The following is a 21,092-nucleotide window of genomic DNA, read 5'->3' as shown; positions in this document are numbered from 1 at the left end:
AAGTCTAGTCTGTCTTGTCTGGCGTTGTCGACGTGCTGTGATCATGTAACTTCACCTGCTAAAGTGATGATTGTATTTATGTTAGAGATACTTATTTTAAATTTAGAAAGTGATTAGCTGCCAGTGATGCTAAGGTTGGTGTCTGCTTCAAAGCGTATCAGCACTACATTAAAGGGTATTTTACAGTTTTTATTAAATATTACTGCATCTGAACTGCTCTAGTTCAAAATCAAAAATACTTGGAGTGATCAAACCTGAGCTGGAAGATTCTACGTTGAACAGAATACAGATGCATAAGAACTTCAATATATGGACCAGTCAAAACTGGACTGAATCAATCTGAAGTCTCATCTCAAGAACCCAATATTATTTATTGTCCAGTGTTGTGAGTTATGCACTCGGCAGTAGTGCATCACTACTGCCGAGTGCATCACTGTTGGACATTATGCTAGCTTGCTGTCTACAAGCTCCTGATAGCTTTTTGTCACTTTAAGGCACGTCAGTATTTCAAGATGTCTTTATTAGCAAGATAATTTCATTTGTGTTTTCACTGATGACATAAGACTTAGATGTACGGCCATATTGGAGACACCCTGAGTGATTATTAAAACTATTTTAGGCTGACTATGTAAATTTTTCTAGTTAAAAAGTTTTTGGTAAAAAAAAAAAAATGCTCCTGATTGACCAAAATGTACTGAGATAGTTCGGAAAAAAGGGCAAGGAGTGTTGTTATGAAAAACTACGTTTAATCGAGAATAACAATATAGATCATTCATTGAAATATTAGATCGTCTTGCCACCATTAATTATCCAGTTAGCTATTTGGTCTTCAGTCTAAGTCACTCTATCTCAGAAAACCTGAGGTCCTCCAAGGAATTAGAAGCCAACTAAATTTTAAATAAACGAATCAGAAACACAAAGTACAAAATGTGTGTGTGGTGCCTTTTATTAGAGTGGAGCACACAAGAATCTTAAAAACTGGGCGAAGGCAGACACAAACGGATCAGGATGAATCATCCATGTTCCCAAGAGCCCAATTTTCTGCATTTCCCTACTTCAACACATAGAACTTAACAAAGTTAGTTATTAGCAGACTTCTCCAGACGTTAATGAGATGTAGGAAAATTGTTTCCACCATCTAAACGTGTGTGGCAGCAGGAAAACATAAAAAATCAAAAACAAGCAGGACATTAGAATAAAGGACCTCACAAACATGCAAAATATATGCACCTACAAAGCTAAACAGCTGTCTGAGCTATAAAATATTAACAAACAACATAATTATTTGGGTAAGGACACCTACCTGAGACAAAATGAGCATCCTTGATTATTTTAAATTATTTTTGGTTAGTTTTATAAAAATACAAATGTTTTTTGCATTTCGAACTATTTGAACTATTACAGCAGTTCACATTTTTGCTTCAGATAAGAGACTTCTGCAGGCGACTAGAGTTGTTGTTTACCTTTCTTATACCACCAATAAGGCCGCACACAAAGGGGACAGACTTCCCTCAGTTCAATCATTTTATGCTTTTAAAAATCATAATTAGTTTCTAATTTAAAGTGTCCAGCTTCTCCCCCTTCTTGCCTTTTCTCTTGCTTACCGTTTTCCAGTTTTTCAGACTGACTCTTTCCTAACTCTGCCTTCCTAGTGGTTTGCTTCGATGCCAAAATCAACTTTGATGACAACGCTGAGTTCCGTCAGAAAGATGTGTTCGCCATGGATGACATGACAGAGAGCGACGCAACAGAGATGGAGGCGGCCAAGTGGGATCTTAAATATATCGGAATGGACGGAAACATTGCCTGCTTTGGTAGGATACGATGCCCTGTAACAAAATGTATTTACCGAGTCACACAGACACCCACAAATAAATGAGCTGCTCGCAGTAGGTGGACACTCCCTGGCAGAAAGCTTTAAGATTTTGACACAGCTAAAACTATGTTGAGAAAAGTTAGGGGAAACCAGTTAAGCTCCCGTCTATGTCACAAGCAGCTTTCTGAAGACTCCAGAATGAATCCTGCCATAACCAATGGATTTTAATTAGCTATAATCTGTCCAGAAAGTCTCTAGTGAGCCAGATTGTTAACATTCTCATTAAAGGCCTTCTCTCTTGTCATAAATCAAAACTTTTACAGTCTGCAGCAGCACTAACAGGTGCTCTCATTCCTTACCTTGTATCCTCCTAAACACATTAGATGTCTGTCAACACTTCTTCCCCTCTCTGAGCATGTCCTCTCGCCCCCGATTCCATATCCCCAGCCTCCACTCTCTTAGAGTAACAACAGCCTTTAAGACCCCGCAGCTTCCTTGAGAGCTCTGTAAGGCACCAAAGTGACAGCTGTTAAAGCAAATTTCCCTTTTACTGAGACCTCAGTCAGGGAGCTTGCCAGGACACAAGTTCAGCTTGTCTAAACCAAATGAGGTAAGACATACTTGTGCCATTGGCCCCTGCACAACCCAGCAGGGTAGTTGTGCAGGCAGTTGGGTAAACAATGACAGTACGTTATGGAAAATATAGCTGAGCCTCATTCAATCTAAACCTGGTCTCTGTGAAGCTAAGAGATGCGTTTAAATCTATATGTTTCTGATTAGAGCATTTCCAACAGGTTGATGCTTTCTTCAGCTATTCCTTCTATTCCGTCACGTTCTAATTAACAAATGTTTATACCCATCACATCTCTGAGAGATTCCTTATTTTTTTGCCCTTAACCTTTTTGTAATGTAGAAAACTAGCACCATTATGCCTAATGAGTGCTGTACATCATGTCACTGCTATTCATTAATAGCATTAAAATTGAAAAATAATGTGCATAAAGATGAGTACGCTTACCAAATGTATTTCTAATAGGGCTATTGACATTAAATTCAAACTAGATGTCTGTAACAACCCCAAGTACACCACACCTTTAAAGAAATCAACACAAATTAGTCAATAGTTTATGTGCAATGAATTGGAATGGTACAAGGAAAAATTATACATGTTCCAAAATGTATTTAATATTTAGTAGAAAACTGTTTTCATGATAACTTCAAGATATGATTCCTGTGTGGGTGGGTGAACTGATTTTGAGCAATAGTTCCACGCAAACTGTCGACAAACCTTACAGGTTCTGATAGCTTCACCAATGCGCTCTTGCATTTTTTGTTTATCTTAAGATTCTTATCAAGAATGTGCCAGTGCATTTCTTCTTTCATCCTTCCTTTAATTATATGAAGTCTTCCAGTACCATAATCTAAAGAACAGCCCCACAGTAAGATGTTCCCACCTCCAACCTTCACTGTTGATATAATGTTTGGGGGGAAATTTCTCCTCAAAACATGATGTGTACAATGAAATTCAGAAAATTCAAATTTGATCTCATCAGAACAGACTATGTTCTTTCAGTATCTCATCGGGGTGACTAAATGTTCCTCAGGAAACTTTACACAGACTTCTACATTATTTTTCTTCAGCAGTGGAGTCTTGTGCAGTGAGAGTGCCAAGAGGCCATGGCAGTTGAATGTATTACTACTTGTATTCCTGGAAAAACTTTGACTGTTGATTTCAGGTCTTTCTCTTCAAGTGGTCTTTGGCTTTTAAACAGCTTATCTGAGTATTCTTTGGACTTTTCTTCAAGAGAATTCAAGCAAGGAGTACCTGGTCGAAGATGGTTTGTGACAAAATCATGTTCTTTTCATTTTCGGATTATAAATCAAAGTGTCCTCGGCAGAAAATTCTGAGAATGTGTAACTGTGGTGTCATCAGTCTGTTTTCCAACATTAAGGTTTTAAAGTCCTGAGAGATTTATTTTGCTTTTTGTGGTAATCCAACACATAATGTTTCTTGTGTGATGCTTTGGTGATGAGAAACCTTTCGTAGGTCATCTATTAAGACTTGATCAGCTGATGTTATCATTATTTGCACTGACAGATTTCAAATGATTTTTTTGACTTTCAGTTCCTTTTTTCACATACTTTTCTTCAATCTTTCATTACTTATTCACCATGTCATCCCACTTTATTATTCATAACTCAATTTATGGAGTAATTTGTGTTGATTTGTCTGGATGTGTGGATTGTTTGGGTTGAATTTCAAATCAATATCCTCATCAGAACAATATTTACAAAGGAAAATGAGGTGTTCAAACTTGTTTGCTTGTTCTGATTTTATTTATTTATTTTTTTATTTTTTTACAGTGAATGGAGCTGGTCTTGCCATGGCAACATGTGACATCATTGACCTCCATGGAGGAAAGCCGGCTAATTTCCTAGACCTTGGGGGCGGTGTCAAAGAGAGGCAGGTGTATGAGGCTTTTAAGCTGCTGACTGCTGACCCAAAGGTAAAAGCTAACTGTCAACAAAAGTGGTTTGCTTCTCCTTCTCTTGTGCATCTTAACCACACTTCCTTATACCAAAGCATCACCTAAAACATTAAAGAAATGCAGTTTGATGGCACGTTATTATTATAAAAGTCATATTTCTTGACAAAAGGACTCTTTCTTTCTGGTAACCGTCTTGATACTCAGACAATAGCATTCATTAGGGGACCTTTGCATTTTCCTTGCTTCACACAGTAAAACAGACTATTGTGTCATTATATTTGATCATTTCAGCTGCTGAGAGCAGATGAACTCCACTCTATGCTGTATGTTGAGCTCTCAAAGACCTGTTTTTGGCGATCATCATGTGCATATTAAAAAACACAGTCAATGAGAAGCATGCTTCTGAGAGTCTCTGCTCTAAGTGAGTGACAGCTTGGGCTGTTTTGCAAACGATTCTACTCTATGTTCAGAAATCTAATAAGTCCAGTCCAAACAATGTGAGCCTTGTAACTATACTGCATGGCTGATTGTGTGTTGACAGTCATCACATCACTAATTCCCTCACTGCTGTCACTCCCATATCCCTGCACTGATCTCTGGTTGCCTTTGAGTTAGTGGCTCCAGTAGCCCTTTGACGTGTGGAATACAGATTTAAATGAGGTAGAACTGTAGTCATCAGCTCAGCTTTTAAAAACCTCCTCTTAACATTATAAACACTTCGTTGACTTGGCAGCATTTGCTCTCTAATGACGAGCTGTGATTGCTTGCTGGCTGTTGTTTTCACCTTATGTGCAGGTGTCAAAATGTGGCCTCAGAAAAAGCTACCATTGTGTTTGTCTGTGGAAAGATCTCTGAATTTTTACTCTTGCAAAAGAGCAATTTGCAATTGCAGAACTTCACAAGTCTGCTGCGAAGGAAATCATAATGAAAGCCCAGTTTGATAATTGTGTGTGTGAGTACTGCGAAGATGTCCAATATTGAAGGAGGAAGGTGTGTGCCAGCCACATTTTCAGAACTCCATATAAAGACTCACAATAAACACATCCCTTATTGCAGTGGCATAGCCTCTTTCTGAAAATTCTGGAAATGCTCTTTTAAATTTGAGTGCATTAATTCAGTGGGGATAAATACCATATCAAAAAAAAAACTTTTACTGTCTACTTTTGAATAGATTAATTATTTAAAAGGTCAAGAATCTTTTACGATGCCACATCGATCTGTTCCTGCAATTATATGCATGATTAAACTCCATGGAAATGCGTGGGAAACAGCCACTGGTTCTCAGATTAGAGAAATAAATTTCATGATGATCACTGCAGGTTTTTGTATTTGGGATCTTTTTTTTAATGATCTCATGTCTATTTTTCTATCATTGTAAGGTTATATTAAGAATTTTTCAATATCCATAACAGTGGATGTGCTCTATAGAATAAAAACATATTTTGTAATTTCTCATTGCTTAAAAATCTAATTTCAACTAAAGCCAATAGTCCTGTTTCTTTTTAAAACACTGCTTTAATCAGGCCTCTCTGTCTGTCAAATTGGAATTTCTGATCTTTGATTGATTTGGCATTTTAAATTAAAACTTGAGAAAGTAGTAACAAGAGTACGGTGGTTAAAAAAAGACTTGCAATCAATAGGAAAGTCAGGATCGCACTCATCATTATCTCCCCATATGGAGCTATCATGATTATTGGGCTTTAAAAATAGGTTGGATATTTGCTAGGGGAAAATGATAGAAAAGAAGGAAAAGAAACTCCCACATGGACAAGAGGACCTACCCTCCTGTTCCTTCATCACATCATGTCCTGGGCTGTCTCTCCAAATACAGATTGGGAAATAAGCTTGCTGTCTGTCCCTCCTGCTGTTTCGGATGGAAATAGCAATAAGAAGCTCCTCCCTAACTGGGGAAAAAAGTCGAATAGGATTGACATTAAAGAGTGTTGGAGGCTCCATTAGCATTTTAACCAGGGTAGCTGAGAAACCTGCTCTGATCTGCACAGGGAATGTTAATCGTTTCATAATTTGAGCAGGCAGCACATTTGCATTTATTTTCCCTTGTTTTCCTCTTTGTACTTTTTCTTTTACTTAAAAACAACAGTTCAGACTAATGTTTAAGTCACACCCTACAGGTCCTTCTCAAAATATTAGCATATTGTGATAAAGTTAATTATTTTCCATAATGTAATGATGCAAATTTAACATTCATATATTTTAGATTCATTGCACACTAACTGAAATATTTCAGGTCTTTTATTGTCTTAATACGGATGATTTTGGCATACAGCTCATGAAAACCCAAAATTCCTATCTCACAAAATTAGCATATCATTAAAAGGGTCTCTAAACGAGCTATGAACCTAATCATCTGAATCAACGAGTTAACTCTAAACACCTGCAAAAGATTCCTGAGGCCTTTAAAACTCCCAGCCTGGTTCATCACTCAAAACCCCAATCATGGGTAAGACTGCCGACCTGACTGCTGTCCAGAAGGCCACTATTGACACCCTCAAGCAAGAGGGTAAGATACAGAAAGAAATTTCTGAACGAATAGGCTCTTCCCAGAGTGCTGTATCAAGGCACCTCAGTGGGAAGTCTGTGGGAAGGAAAAAGTGTGGCAGAAAACATTGCACAACGAGAAGAGGTGACCGGACCCTGAGGAAGATTGTGGAGAAGGGCCGATTCCAGACCTTGGGGGACCTGCGGAAGCAGTGGACTGAGTCTGGAGTAGAAACATCCAGAGCCACCGTGCACAGGCGTGTGCAGGAAATGGGCTACAGGTGCCGCATTCCCCAGGTCAAGCCACTTTTGAACCAGAAACAGCGACAGAAGCGCCTGACCTGGGCTACAGAGAAGTAGCCCTGGACTGTTGCTCAGTGGTCCAAAGTACTTTTTTCGGATGAAAGCAAATTCTGCATGTCATTCGGAAATCAAGCTGCCAGAGTCTGGAGGAAGACTGGGGAGAAGGAAATGCCAAAATGCCAGAAGTCCAGTGTCAAGTACCCACAGTCAGTGATGGTCTGGGGTACCGTGTCAGCTGCTGGTGTTGGTCCACTGTGTTTTATCAAGGGCAGGGTCAATGCAGCTAGCTATCAGGAGATTTTGGGGCACTTCATGCTTCCATCTGCTGAAAAGCTTTATGGAGATGAAGATTTCATTTTTCAGCCCCACCTGGCACCTGCTCACAGTGCCAAAACCACTGGTAAATGGTTTACTGACCATGGTATCACTGTGCTCAATTGGCCTGCCAACTCTCCTGACCTGAACCCCATAGAGAATCTGTGGGATATTGTGAAGAGAACGTTGAGAGACTCAAGACCCAACACTCTGGATGAGCTAAAGGCCGCTATCAAAGCATCCTGGGCCTCCATAAGACCTCAGCAGTGCCACAGGCTGATTGCCTCCATGCCACGCCGCATTGAAGCAGTCATTTCTGCCAAAGGATTCCCGACCAAGTATTGAGTGCATAACTGTACATGATTATTTGAAGGTTGACGTTTTTTGTATTAAAAACACTTTTCTTTTATTGGTCGGATGAAATATGCTAATTTTGTGAGATAGGAATTTTGGGTTTTCATGAGCCGTATGCCAAAATCATCAATTTTAAGACAATAAAAGACCTGAAATATTTCAGTTAGTGTGCAATGAATCTAAAATATATGAATGTTAAATTTTCATCATTACATTATGGAAAATAATGAACTTTATCACAATATGCTAATATTTTGAGAAAAACCTGTAGATTTGGTGAACACAACAAATCAAGATCTTGAGAGTCAGTAAGATCTCTTTACTGGCTGTCTTCTAACGATCAAATCACAGTCAAGCTTTAAATTTGTAAACCATTTTTGTGGCTAAATTACCTCGGGGATGGACTTCTAGACTTTAATATCAGATTTTTTAAGAATTCTTGTTCCTCATATTGATTTGATCACTTTCCTTTACACACAAGCCTCTTCTGAGAAGGCTTTTCACAAGTTTTGGCAGAGAGTTTGGCAATTCTCACTAAGTTGGGAACATGAAATTGTCCAAAGTATCATGGTATGCTAGCACATTAAAAGGTTCCTTTCACTGGAACTAAGAGGCTGAGACCAACTCATAACACACAGTCCCACACTATAATCCTTTTGGCACCAAACTTTGCACTTGCAGTCAATGCAGTCAGGCAAGTATTGTTCTTCTGCCAACAGCCAAACTGACTCGCCCATTGACATGCCAGACAGAACACTACCCCATTGTTCTAGAGTCCAGTGGGGACATGCAAGGCACCACTGCATCCAACCCTTTGAATTGCACCTGATGATGCAACGCTTGGAGGCAGCAAAACCCTTTAAATTATCTCTCTAGCTATTGACTCTGCACTATGCACCTTAGCATCTGTTGACCCGTCCCTGTGACTTTATGTGAAATAAGACAATGGGGCTGAGTTGCTGTTGTTTCCAATCACTTCCTCTTTGTTATAATATCACTAATAGTTGACTGGAGTATTTAATAGTGAGGAAGTTTAATGAAAGGACTTATTGCACATTTGGCATCCTATCTTGATACCACACTGAAATTCACAGACAGTTAGGGTTGAATGATTTGGATGTGTGACCCAATATATTATATGTGCATTTAATACAACACTACATTTCATTTCATTTGCGACACTCATTTTGTTCACCTTTTTATAGCTCCAACGGGACCTTTCAGGCAGTCGGCTCATTATCAGACCATAATGCTATGTACAGGACTGTCCTAAATCACAAATAACAGACATGTCTTACGCCTATTTTCCATCCACAGTTCCAGCAACGTATGGCTCGACTTTGCTCTACTCGACACAAAACCTGTTGTGTTTTCATTGAATCAGCGTCGCCTGCTGTGCAAAGTAAAATAAAGACTCACCGTCAAACATCATATTTGCGTTAAAACAGTGATGTTGCGGAGTCACGACCATCCTGCTGTCCACAACTCACCAAACAATGGCAACAAATGTTGTCCATGATTTCCACCAGCTAAAGTAGATCCTAAGGAGAAGGGCATTAGTCCCAAGCACAGTGGATATACCCCACATACTTATGCATTTAAATAAATCTGTATTTTTGTACAACTATAAGAAAAGTCCTGAAACTACAGTCATACAGTGTATTTTTTTTCCACCATTGGGAACTGTACAGTGTTAAAATGCAAATGTTATTGATAAATGAAGGTGCTTTTGTCCTACCCAGAGTTTCTGCTGCACGTACTCAATCTGTTGCACCAAACAAGGTGCAGCATATCGTTAGCCCTCATAGCATAATTGTCATATTTGCCAAAATATGACTTAGGCAATTATGCTATGAGGCTAAAGATATAGAGCGACAACATGTCGTGTATAATCAGCACACTTTTATCAGCTTCTGAAGATATATTCAACTCAACAAAAACATTCACTGGCTATAAAAAGCCCACTTTATGTTCCTACTAACGACATTTTCATGACAAAATTTACAACGGTGTCAACTTTACGTTTTGATATGTCTTGTTGATAATTCGCCTTGTAATTGTATTTCAGTGCAGTTCCAGTTAATGTTTGAAATTAAAGCTTGTGTGCGCAGTAAAGTTTCTCTAACTGATGAGCATCATAAATTTTACTAACTGGTGTTTCGGCTGCTATCTCTAATGTTGTCTCCTTCGTGCGCATTGATCTGTCATATTGGGTTTACCATCTCTGAATAACAACCACAAGTGAACCAAGGCAACGTTTTAACAATTTATTCAGTTTTACAGGAGTAAATGTGATCAGGAACAAGGGGTCTCACTGAGGGGAAAAAAAGAGAGGCTTAGAGAAGTCCTGCATAAGATGGCATAAATACTAAACAGTTTCTTGGGTTTCGACGTACGAAGGCAGAACTCTCAGCTAAACCTGGGAGGAATAATTCTGGTCCATGATGGTTGAGGTTGGCAGATGGGTGCAGCGGAAGGGAAAGTGTTTCTTTGTTCCTTCCCATAAGGGGGTATTTCCGTGGGAGGGTGGAACGTTCTCAGGAACAGGTGAATCAAAGCTCCAGAAACCTGGGTCCGGAAAGAAGGCAGAGTGGAGGCCCACAGTTGAGACATCAAGGCTTGAATTACCTTGAACCTCAGAACATGGCAAGAATTAACTGAAGGCACAAAAGATCCGAAGAATCTCCGGCAAAAATGTCTTCCTAAGAGGCAGAGGAGAAAACACAAAAAGTCAGAGGTCAGTTGAAAAAACTGCAGAGCAGCAGAGGTCTAGCTGTTTACCACGCTATGTGAGACAACGAGTTGACACCTCCCTCTGGTTCTCCACTCCTCTTAAAGCCCAGGTTGATTGCTCCCTGATAATCTACAGCTGCGCAGAAGCACCTGCCATTCACATCCTAAGTAGAAGGAAAGAAGCACAGCACAAAAAACACAGACTGCACCCAGCCTGCACACAACCACCATGGATATGACATTATCAGAGTATCATACCAGATCCACAATGCGCAGACAAGGGCCAGAGTCACCTAATAAAATCTTTTTTTCATTATCGGCATCATTGTAAAGGGAGTATTTATTTATTGTAATAAATTATTTTCATAGTTTTTATTTATTATAGCATATATAATTATATTTTGTATTTTTCCGCAGGTAATGTTTTGGTGAAAGTCCTTGATGGCATGCCTTATAAACGTATTACAAAACAAGATAATCAGTTGGTGCTTTCTGTTACAATAGCCATTAAAGTTCCCATATGTTCATATTATAGACCGCTGTGAAGTTTTAGTTACAAGATTAAAATGATTTATGTCCCATTGAAATTATAGAACCCTCATCAACAAGGAAATAGGCTGTAATAAATGTAGGAAGTGCAATGATCCCACACATGAAGCTGATATTTTGGTGTCTGTCATCTTTGTAAGTCACCATCTCTTCAGTCACTCTCCAGGTTTTTTGTCTCCTTGCCTCTTTCTTTGTCAGCTTCCTTTTTCTCAGATTCTGCTTTAATGTCTCTGGCTCATTATCCTGATAGGAGTGGAAGTAATATTAGCGTGTATAGCTGGAGCTGCATAACAGAGATGGAGCATGAGATGACAAAGACTCCTTTTTCCTCTTAGCTGACTTCCTTAATATATTCCCTTCAAGCATCCATTGCCTTAAAGATTAATGTTTCCAAAAAAGTAAATGGAAAAGGAAACATATGTAATGGGGATACTTTTTGTTAAGCCACATTTGCAGGAAATAAACTCAAAATGTAATGAAACTGAGGACAAGGAGAATAAAATGACTGGAAGCAAAATTCGTGCTTTAAATTTGTGAGGTGTTATGTAGCTCAGTTGTCTCCACCAGACCATTCAGCTTTGTTTGACTTGAGGCCCCCAAGCCTTTTTTGTGCAGAGGCATATTTATTTTCCATGCTGAAATAAATAGCTGCACTTTCTTCATATCCACGTCTTGAACAGTTTGTTGACAGAATGGCTGAATTTATTGGAGTTTTTCTTGGATCACCTGTAGGCATGGAGCAGGAAAGCTATACCAACAGCCAAATAACCTTGTTATTGCCTTGTGCCTGCACCATAGAGGAAGTGGCAGATGGATTTTCTTGTCCAGTTTGACATTTATTTTGTTCTTAAGGCTTAGGGCTGTTTCTTGTAATTTTTATGGGCTACAGTATATGATGGAATTCCTTTAAAATGCTGTTTACCCCCATATCGGCCTTTTTATTGTGGTTTATTTTGGCATCTTTGTTTTGCTTCACAGTGATAATGCAACTAATATACAGGGGTTGGACAAAGAAACTGAAAGACCTGGTTTTAGACCACGATAATTTATTAGTATGGTGTAGGGTCTCCTTTTGCAGCCAATACAGTGTCAATTCATCTTGGGATTGACATATACAAGTCCTGCACAGTGGTCAGAGGGATTTTAAGCCATTCTTCTTGCAGGATAGTGGCCAGGTCACTACGTGATACTGGTGGAGGAAAACGTTTCCTGACTCGCTCCTCCAAAACAGCCCGAAGTGGCTCAATAATATTTAGATCTGGTGACTGTGCAGGCCATGGGAGATGTTCAACTTCACTTTCATGTTCATCAAACCAATCTTTCACCAGTCTTGCTGTGTGTATTGGTGCATTGTCATCCTGATACATGGCACCTCCTTCAGGATACAATGTTTGAACCATTGGATGCACATGGTCCTCAAGAATGGTACAGTAGTCCTTGGCAGTGACGCGCCCATCTAGCACAAGTATTGGGCCAAGGGAATGCCATGATATAGCAGCCCAAACCATCACTGATACACCCCCATGCTTCACTCTGGGCATGCAACAGTCTGGGTGGTACGCTTCTTTGGGGCTTGTCCACACCGTAACTCTCTCGGATGTGGGGAAAACAGTAAAGGTGGACTCATCAGAGAACAATACATGTTTCACATTGTCCACAGCCCAAGATTTGCGCTCCTTGCACCATTGAAACCGATGTTTGGCATTGGCATGAGTGACCAAAGGTTTGGCTATAGCAGCCCGGCCGTGTATATTGACCCTGTGGAGCTCCCGACGGACAGTTCTGGTGGAAACAGGAGAGTTGAGGTGCACATTTAATTCTGCCGTGATTTGGGCAGCCGTGGTTTTACGTTTTTTGGATACAATCCGGGTTAGCACCCGAACATCCCTTTCAGACAGCTTCCTCTTGCGTCCACAGTTAATCTTGTTGGATGTGGTTCGTCCTTCTTGGTGGTATGCTGACATTACCCTGGATACCGTGGCTTTTGATACATCACAAAGACTTGCTGTCTTGGTCACAGATGCACCAGCAAGACGTGCACCAACAATTTGTCCTCTTTTTAACTCTGGTACATCACCCATAATGTTGTGTGCATTTCAATATTTTGAGCAAAACTGTGCTCTTACCCTGCTAATTGAACCTTCACACTCTGCTCTTACTGGTGCAATGTGCAATCAATGAAGACTGGCTACCAGGCTGGTCCAATTTAGCCATGAAACCTCCCACACTAAAATGACCGGTGTTTCAGTTTCATTGTCCAACCCCTGTATTATTTAGAATATTATATACAATTAACATGTTGTATTGCCATTGCATTGCAGTCACTGGATGTTAGCTGTTCAATAAACTTTCACAGTCTAACAAACAAAATGAGAGCAGCAGCTTGGTAATCCCTTGAAAGGTTTATGTTTCTTCCACTTTAAACAACTTCTGAAGCAGAAGCATTCTACAATGAGAGCGAACTCTTTATAAAGGTGAAGCCTTTCAGAACGTTTTGTTCTGCTGATGTTGGCAGCAGAGCATGGGTCATATTTTAGTTTTGTGTGTTGGGAATGCTCAGCTTCCCACTCCGTTCTTCTGTGCGTCCGCAAAGGCAAATTTGAGAAAAAGGAAGAATAACAATATAAACTAAATACAGAAAAAATTAAAAGGCATGTTTAAAAAATGGTGGATCTGGTAATATTTCCCTGATGTTATTGTCAAAGCTAGGGGTGCACTTAATTTGGTTTTAGTATATAGTATGTAAATCTGTTTTGGCATTGAAGTATTACTTGTCTTCAAACTGCTGAGGTTTTCCATGTTGCTGCATAATGCAGGATGAGGTTAACATGTGATTCCTGGTAGACCAACATTAGGGCAGGTACGTTTTACTATAGAGATTTACCTTCCTAGAAAACACAAATGTGTGCTCAAATGCCCTTTAAAATATTGTTGTATAATCTCAAAATAAATACCTTGTCTATGTGGCCAGTAGTAACTGCCCACATGGACAAGTTGAATGACTTATGGAGGAAGGTTTCACTATGAGAGAATTTATAGATTGTTCTATTTGGCTAAAATGTTAAGAAGGATGTTAGGATGACTCAAGGTGAAGCTTCAAACCCAAAGAAGGTTGTAAAACAAGTACAAACGAGTTCCAGTTAATGCCTGCAATTAAAACAATCACAGCATCAAAGATTTTTCTAATGGATGAATGGCATTTTCATGATTAGCAGTTTGCTGAAGTTCTAGGACTACATTAACAGAATGGTTAACTTTAAGTTTTGATATGTCTTGTTGATAATTCGCCTTGTAATTGTATTTCAGTGCAGTTCCAGTTAATATTTGCAATTAGAACAATCAGCATCAAAGATTTTTCTAAGGAATAAAGCAGGCAACATTAAGCTTCAGGAATATTCCAAACCTCTACCAAGGTCTGGACCAGGAAACCAACCAATTTTAATGGGCCATACTATTTCTAAGATAAACAGTCAAATATTCAGGCAGGATTTACCAAACGTTTGTTGAGGGCTGCAAGTAGTGCATAGTTTCTTTGCAGCTTGCTAACGTTTATCCAAATATTAGTTGGAGTGTATGTAAATATATGAGCCGGTATGTATAATTTTGTTTCTTTGATTATTAGAGAACATTCCCCATAAATTTAAACCTATTCAGCCAGCCACAATAAACCCTATTAAGACCTCCATGCCAGAGTCTTTGTGCAGGCATCTGACTGCCACTCTGCCCGTGTTTCTACTCTTTCCTTCACTCGTTCTCTTTTTGTCTCGTGCTCCATCCCCTATGGCCATGAAACAAAATGGCACACAATTTAACTTTTTTCTATCTCAGTGGCTTTGCTTTGCCTTGCTTTTACCTTTGGTCCCTCTTCAACCACTTTCGTCCTTACAGTGACACTCCTGATCCTATTTTCCTTTCCATAGGTCACAGTTCACGTGTACTGTGTTCCTGAGATTTGCTTTTTACAGAAAAGTTTTTAATGATACTAATTGCTACTAGTTTTTGAGTTGGACATGACTGGACTGCACATTTATACCAAGAGTGTAATGTCAAAATGCCCCCTATGGTGTTTTCATGATTCTGTCTCCTGTCTTCGTTCTTCTATTTCTGACTCTCCTTGGTCCATCTCTGAACCTCTGTCCCTCCTACTGCTTCTCCTTTTCTTCCCTGTACCCTTTCATCTCACTAAATCCTGTTACACTCAATGCAAGAAGCTCCACTTAGTTTCATGGCTGCTAGTTAAATCATGCAGGAGCTCAGGAACCGCCTTTTTTCATCCCATTGTCACCAATGTCGAATCCCGTATCTAATGTCCTTCAACATGCATGATGTTGCAGGACGGCCGAAGCTCCAGTCCACGCAAGGTGAGCAGATAATTTTTTTCTGAAAAGCACTCTGCCATATCCTCAAAGAAAAAAAGGAAAGCAAATGTGTGCTAAAAGCTATTTCCTCCGGGTTTTAAATCATATTATTCTACTGGAAATCACACAGGTCTTTCTTTCACCACAAAGATGTAAATAGGTGCAAATATGTACTCGTGTTGTTGCCACAACATGCATTTGTCTGTTTGCGCATGTAGCCCACCTGGGACTCGTGTCAACTTTTAATCACAAGACTCGCATGTGATGTAAAAGTCCTAAGCTGTTTTATTTTGGAGGGAATGAAATCACCTCTCTGTCTGGAACCGCAGGCCTGTGGGAGATCCTGCTCCCATGTGTAATAAATACAAGGAGTTACAGGCGAGAAAACGAAGAAAGCAAACTACCCTGATAATGGAGTTCATTCTCGGTGTGCAGAGTATAACGCAAGTACTAAATAGGAGACCAGCCTTTCGGGGACGCATACTTAGTCCAGCCAACACACTGGGGCTGCCATATTGAGGCCAGACTACAAGAGAAGTGAACATTGCTTTTGACAAGCAGACAGTTTGTGTGTTCTTGGGGAGCAGTAGCTCTGGTTGATGTATTTCTCTTTTTTTTCCTCCAATTATGTGCTGTGTTGGTCACTGTATTGGTTTGCCATTATGGGAAGAAAGCTGTACATCATATAATGGTTTTTCTGGCAGATTTGCTTACAATGCAATAAAATTTTAATAGTGACAGCTATAGGGTTGGGATTGCATGCATTGTCGTCCACCAGTGTTTATTTAAACTAACCCCAGCAATAAGAGTACTTTTAAGATAATCCCGCAATAGGCTAACGCAGTGTTAGTCCTTGAAATATTTTAACTGTGAACGGGATCAAATGCTACATCTGTTTATTGTGTGCAATGTTTTTCATTGCAAGTACAGTAATTTGTTTATGAATTTCTGCACGTTTCAAGGTTGCACTTTCCAACCCTTAAGATACAAGGTAAAAGTTCTAATCCCTGTTGTGCATCTTTAGTGAAGCACACATCTACTGATTAATGCATCATGAGTACTGGCATGATTAGAGGTCAAATATTTTACACATTCAAAACGTTAAGGGCATATTAGAGGAAAACCCTATATCTTGCAAAACTGGATGGTTGGATGGATAGATTAAAATGCAATGACGTACTTTGTAGAAGAGATAAAAATCAATTTTTCCAATGGCAGTATAAAAATGAGAAAAATGAAAGGTGTCTTTAGAAATATTTTCTCACAAGGCCCTTTATTTTACTTTTGTTTCAGTAATTTCTGACTGTGTTTCAGCTACATAAGCAGATAATGATGGTCTGTCCTTATTAAGATAATTACTATGTGACAACTTCAATTTTCTTTTTTAAAATGCATACTAAAAAAAAATAAAGATTGACGGACAGCTGCTCTTGTCAACTGATCATGGTTAATGTTAAGGAATCAAAGCAATAATGTCCAATTTTCACCACTGTAGAAAGATTTAACTGGAATGTGAAGGGCAAACACATTCTACACTATTTGTTGAAGGTTAATTTAAGGAAGACAAGGAAATGGGTAGAGATGTAGCAGCTGATTACCTGTCGGGTTGATTTGCCCTTTAAGGAACAAATGCCCTGTCCATCTTCTTCTCAATTTGATCCACATTAGATGGGCACAGCATTCTTTTAAAGCCTTCTTTTTTTACTGCCCCATCAGTCAACAGTGTTATTACTTAACCATTATGTTTGCATACAAAACATAGATTGCTAATGTATTCACTTCACCTCAGCACCTTGCCTTGGCACCAATTTGTCCCTTTTTGATTTTGACACAACCTTACACACACCCGCACACACACACACACACACACACACACACAAACAGAAATGGAGAGAAACAAGTCCCATGGTTATATCTGATTGAGCTTTCCCCTGTCTGCCATACCTCATCCGTGTGAAATCAATAGAGGATCTAGGATTGGAGCTCAGGCTAATTGAGCAGTGCGCTCCTTGTTCTCTTATTGCTGCAAGGAACATTTTGTCATCATGGCACCTGGTTCATACTGTGAGGGTGGGGTTGGAGCAGGGAGGGCATGCCGATGGGGTCTTTGAAGCCACAGAGAGAGGAGAGCTGCATGTGACAGAGCAACTTTTTGTCGAGGACTAAATGGACATAAAACTTTAAAAAGTCTCCAGTTCTTTCATTGTTAATTTTTATGATTTTAGTTTACAATTTGTGAAAACCCCAAATTCAGCTTCTCATACAATCTGTGTTTTACATGATCAATAAAGAAAGGGTTTTAATGCAGAAATATAAGCCTACTGAAAGTATGACCATGTGTTTTAAGTATGAGTGTGTGCTTTAATAGTGGCATTCAGCTTATCTGCAATGTTATCCCATAGCCCAACCCATAGCCTCTCTATGGTTTTATGGCAGGCCAGTCAAACGTAGCGAGACCATGATCATTAAAGCAAGTGTTGGTTCCATTGGCAGTGTGGGCAGGTGTGAAGTCCTGTTGGAAAATGAAATCAGTATCTCCCTAATTATTGTCAGTAGAGACAAGCTGCAATTTCCCTAAAATGTCCTGTGAAACACAGTGAACCAATCCCAGTAGAAAAGATGGTACTACAGTTATGCAGTTTAAAGAAAAACAGTGGATAGCTCCCTCCAGTTTGGGGTAAGTCCCTTTTAAGTGGAGGAGTTTAAGTATCTTAGGGTGTTGTTCATGAGTGAAGGTAGGCTGGTGCGGGAAATGGATATATGGATTTGGGCGTCATATGCAGTAATGTCAGTGTTCCTGTAGTTTCTCTGCTATGGTGAAGAAAGAGCTAAGCCATGAAGCAGAGCTGTTGATTTAGCTGTCGGTGTTCCTACTATTGCCTAGGGCCTGACCGAAATAAGGACCTCCCAGGTACAAGCAGCTAATATGAGCCTCTTCTCCAGGGTAGATGGGCTCTATCTTAGAGATGGGGTTTGAAAACATCACCATCTGGGGTTGTATTAGAGCTGCTGCTGCTTGGCATTGAAAGCAGTCAGTTGAGTTGGTTTGGGCATCTGTTAGGATGCCTCCTGGTGCCACTTGGTGGCAGACCCAGAACATGGTGGAAGGATGCTTCAGGGTTTCCCAAAATGAGCTATAGTGTTGCTGGGGAATTAGATCTGGGTTTTCCTTTTTGATTCAATTCAGTTTATTTATTTATATCAGTCAATTGCCATGTCTAGGAGAGACAAAGGGTTAAACACTGAAAGACAGGGCCATGTGGTTCATCGGTAGAGGTTGAGCATTAAGTTGTTGCCAGCAGAAGCTTAGACAATGCCCCTCTCCAGAAAGGTGTCACAGGTAGACACAGAGTCAGGCCAAGTGTAGCTTCTAGGAAGAGAAAAGAGAGAGAACATAAAGTTAAACTGAAATAACAGCAAATAATGCAAAATTGGAGAGTAGTGTGAGAATGTAGCGAAGAGGGTGAAAGTGGTCATTATGTCCTCCAGCAGCCTAAGCCTATAGCAGCATAACTACAGAGATAGCACAGGATAACCTAAGCCACTCTAACTATAAGCTTTATCAAAAAGGAAAGTTTTAAGCCTAGCCTTAAAAGTAGACAGTTTGTCCATCTAGAGCCCACTGATGGCCATTGTTATACTAAAAACCCCAACGATTGGGATACCTCTCTCTGTCAGTTTCATTGTCTAACCCATGTAGCTCTGAATTAAACCAAGGAGCCTGCCTCCTATGAATAATTACCTTCTTTTTCAAGGGGGCTGCATTGTCTAATGCACCATGCAATGATGAAGTAACACTATGAACAAGAGAATCAATTTGTGAAGGGGCAGAAACAAAATTATTGCCCTCCATTGTGTTTTTCTGTGATAATGAGGAAATCAAAAGTGGAACAGATTCTTTAAAGGTTGTTACAGCATTGTCTGATAATGATCTACTATAATGAAATTTTCTTTCAGGTGTGGAGTACTCGGTTAAATTAAACTCAAAAGTTATTAAAAAATGGTCAGACAGGACAGGGTTATGAGAAAATATTTTTATGTCTTTACATTCAATGCCATATGTCAGCACAAGGTCCAGAGAATGAAGACAAAAAGGTGGGTAGGTTTGTTAATTGCCAATTGAATCTAAGATAGTATTAAAGGCTATATTTTGGCTATCACTTTCAGTGTCAACATGAATGTTAAAATCCCCCACTATAATAACCTTATCTGTATTTAACACTAAATCAGATAAAAGGTCTGAAAACTGATCTAAAAATTGAGAGTAAGGGCCTGGTGGACGGTACAAAACAACAAACAGAAGTGGTTTTAGTGCTTTGCAATTTGGATGAGGAAAACTAAGCATTAAATATTCAAGAGTTGTAGCTATTGATTGGTCTGGGACAAGTCAATAAATCGGACTGAAAGAGGGTTGCTACTCCTCCTCCTCGCCCAGTATTTCGAGGAATGTGAAAATTTAAATAATTAGTAGGAGTTGACTCGTTTATAGTAACACAATCCTCTTGCTGCAGCCAGGTTTCTGTGAGCAAAATAAATCAATCTGATTGTCATAAACCTGGTCACTAACTAGCAAGGTGTTTGAAGAGAGAGATCTTATGTTCAGTAAGCCACATTTAATTGTTTTATTTTTCTTTTTAGTCTGAGTTGTGTTTATTTTTATTAGATTTTCCTGATTTCCTCGTTATAGATTATTTTTTAATCTATTCAATTTTTCCCTTGGGCTTGACACTGTCTTAATAGGGTAATGGGTGGGTATCAGTACAGAAGCTGCAGAGAGGAGTGTTAAACTGGTCTATATCTGGGTCTATCTGATCTGGTCTATATCTGGGTAAAAATAACAATGGCATTTGTATAAATACTGTTATTGAGACTTTTCTCAAGCCTTTATGATTGAGTAAATTGTGGTTTAAAGGGGATTCAAATCCCTTGAAATGTTCACGCTGTTATAGGAAAATATCACAAGCCTTCTTATGCCTATGGTAGTACTTCAGATCATAGTTTGAGGAAATCGTGCCATTATCACAAGATGAGCACCATTATTAGGGTTTGGGGGGTTAGAAACCATGATAGCCTTCCACTGTCATGGTTTCTCATCCTTAACCTTCCCAGTTTCCAATTCTTTTTAGACCATCGCAAGTAGTCTGTACTTTGCTGAGTCTGCGAAAATGTCTTACAGGGTATCTCCCCCACCCCCACCCTAAGAATCTAGTTCCAGCACTAAAATGGTGCCAGGGCGTCCTTGACACCAGTTCTTTGTGTTTCCATTACCAAAAGCTCTGGATTTAGCACTGGAAAAGACATTTATAGTTTTTAGATTCTTTTATAGAACCAGTTAGACACTGGCTTTGAGACGAGCCCAGTTTTAGTACTAATACTGCTCTGGTGGGAAAAACCTTAACTGTTATGTACTCCTTGTTTCATGCTCACCGGGTACTTTTGCGTTCCTGTGTGTGCTTATTAAAGGCCAACTCAGATACCCAAGTGATGAGACCATTTGTGCTCTCTGAGCCGTATACTGACACCCTTTTTCTTTGTTACTTGGCCGTTAATGGGTTTGATGGTCTTCTAAATTAGTTTTTTAATGATTGCATCACAGTTTAATTGCTTTTTAATGTTGTAAATGAATTAGCTCCAGTTGAAATAATAGTTGTTAACAGCATTCTAAAGCCTTACTGT

The 21,092-nt window shown here is 39.4% G+C and overlaps 1 protein-coding gene across 3 annotated transcripts in view; it reads left to right on the top strand.

The window, feature by feature from the left end:
* The window catches only part of suclg2 (succinate-CoA ligase GDP-forming subunit beta), a 155,321-nt gene that overhangs the window by 92,571 nt on the left and 41,658 nt on the right, over window positions 1-21,092 (top strand). For all 3 annotated transcript variants that reach the window (XM_047347490.1, XM_047347491.1, XM_047347492.1), the window contains exons 8-9: window positions 1,653-1,814; window positions 4,181-4,323. In XM_047347490.1, coding sequence (XP_047203446.1) covers window positions 1,653-1,814; window positions 4,181-4,323 — 305 coding nt within the window. The remainder of the gene's footprint in view (window positions 1-1,652; window positions 1,815-4,180; window positions 4,324-21,092) is intronic.

This window comes from Girardinichthys multiradiatus, chromosome 20 (assembly GCF_021462225.1).
Source record: "Girardinichthys multiradiatus isolate DD_20200921_A chromosome 20, DD_fGirMul_XY1, whole genome shotgun sequence".
NCBI classification, from domain to species: domain Eukaryota; kingdom Metazoa; phylum Chordata; class Actinopteri; order Cyprinodontiformes; family Goodeidae; genus Girardinichthys; species Girardinichthys multiradiatus.
The sequence above is the reverse complement of the archived record's forward strand: the minus strand, read 5'-3'. Positions and strand labels throughout refer to the sequence as shown.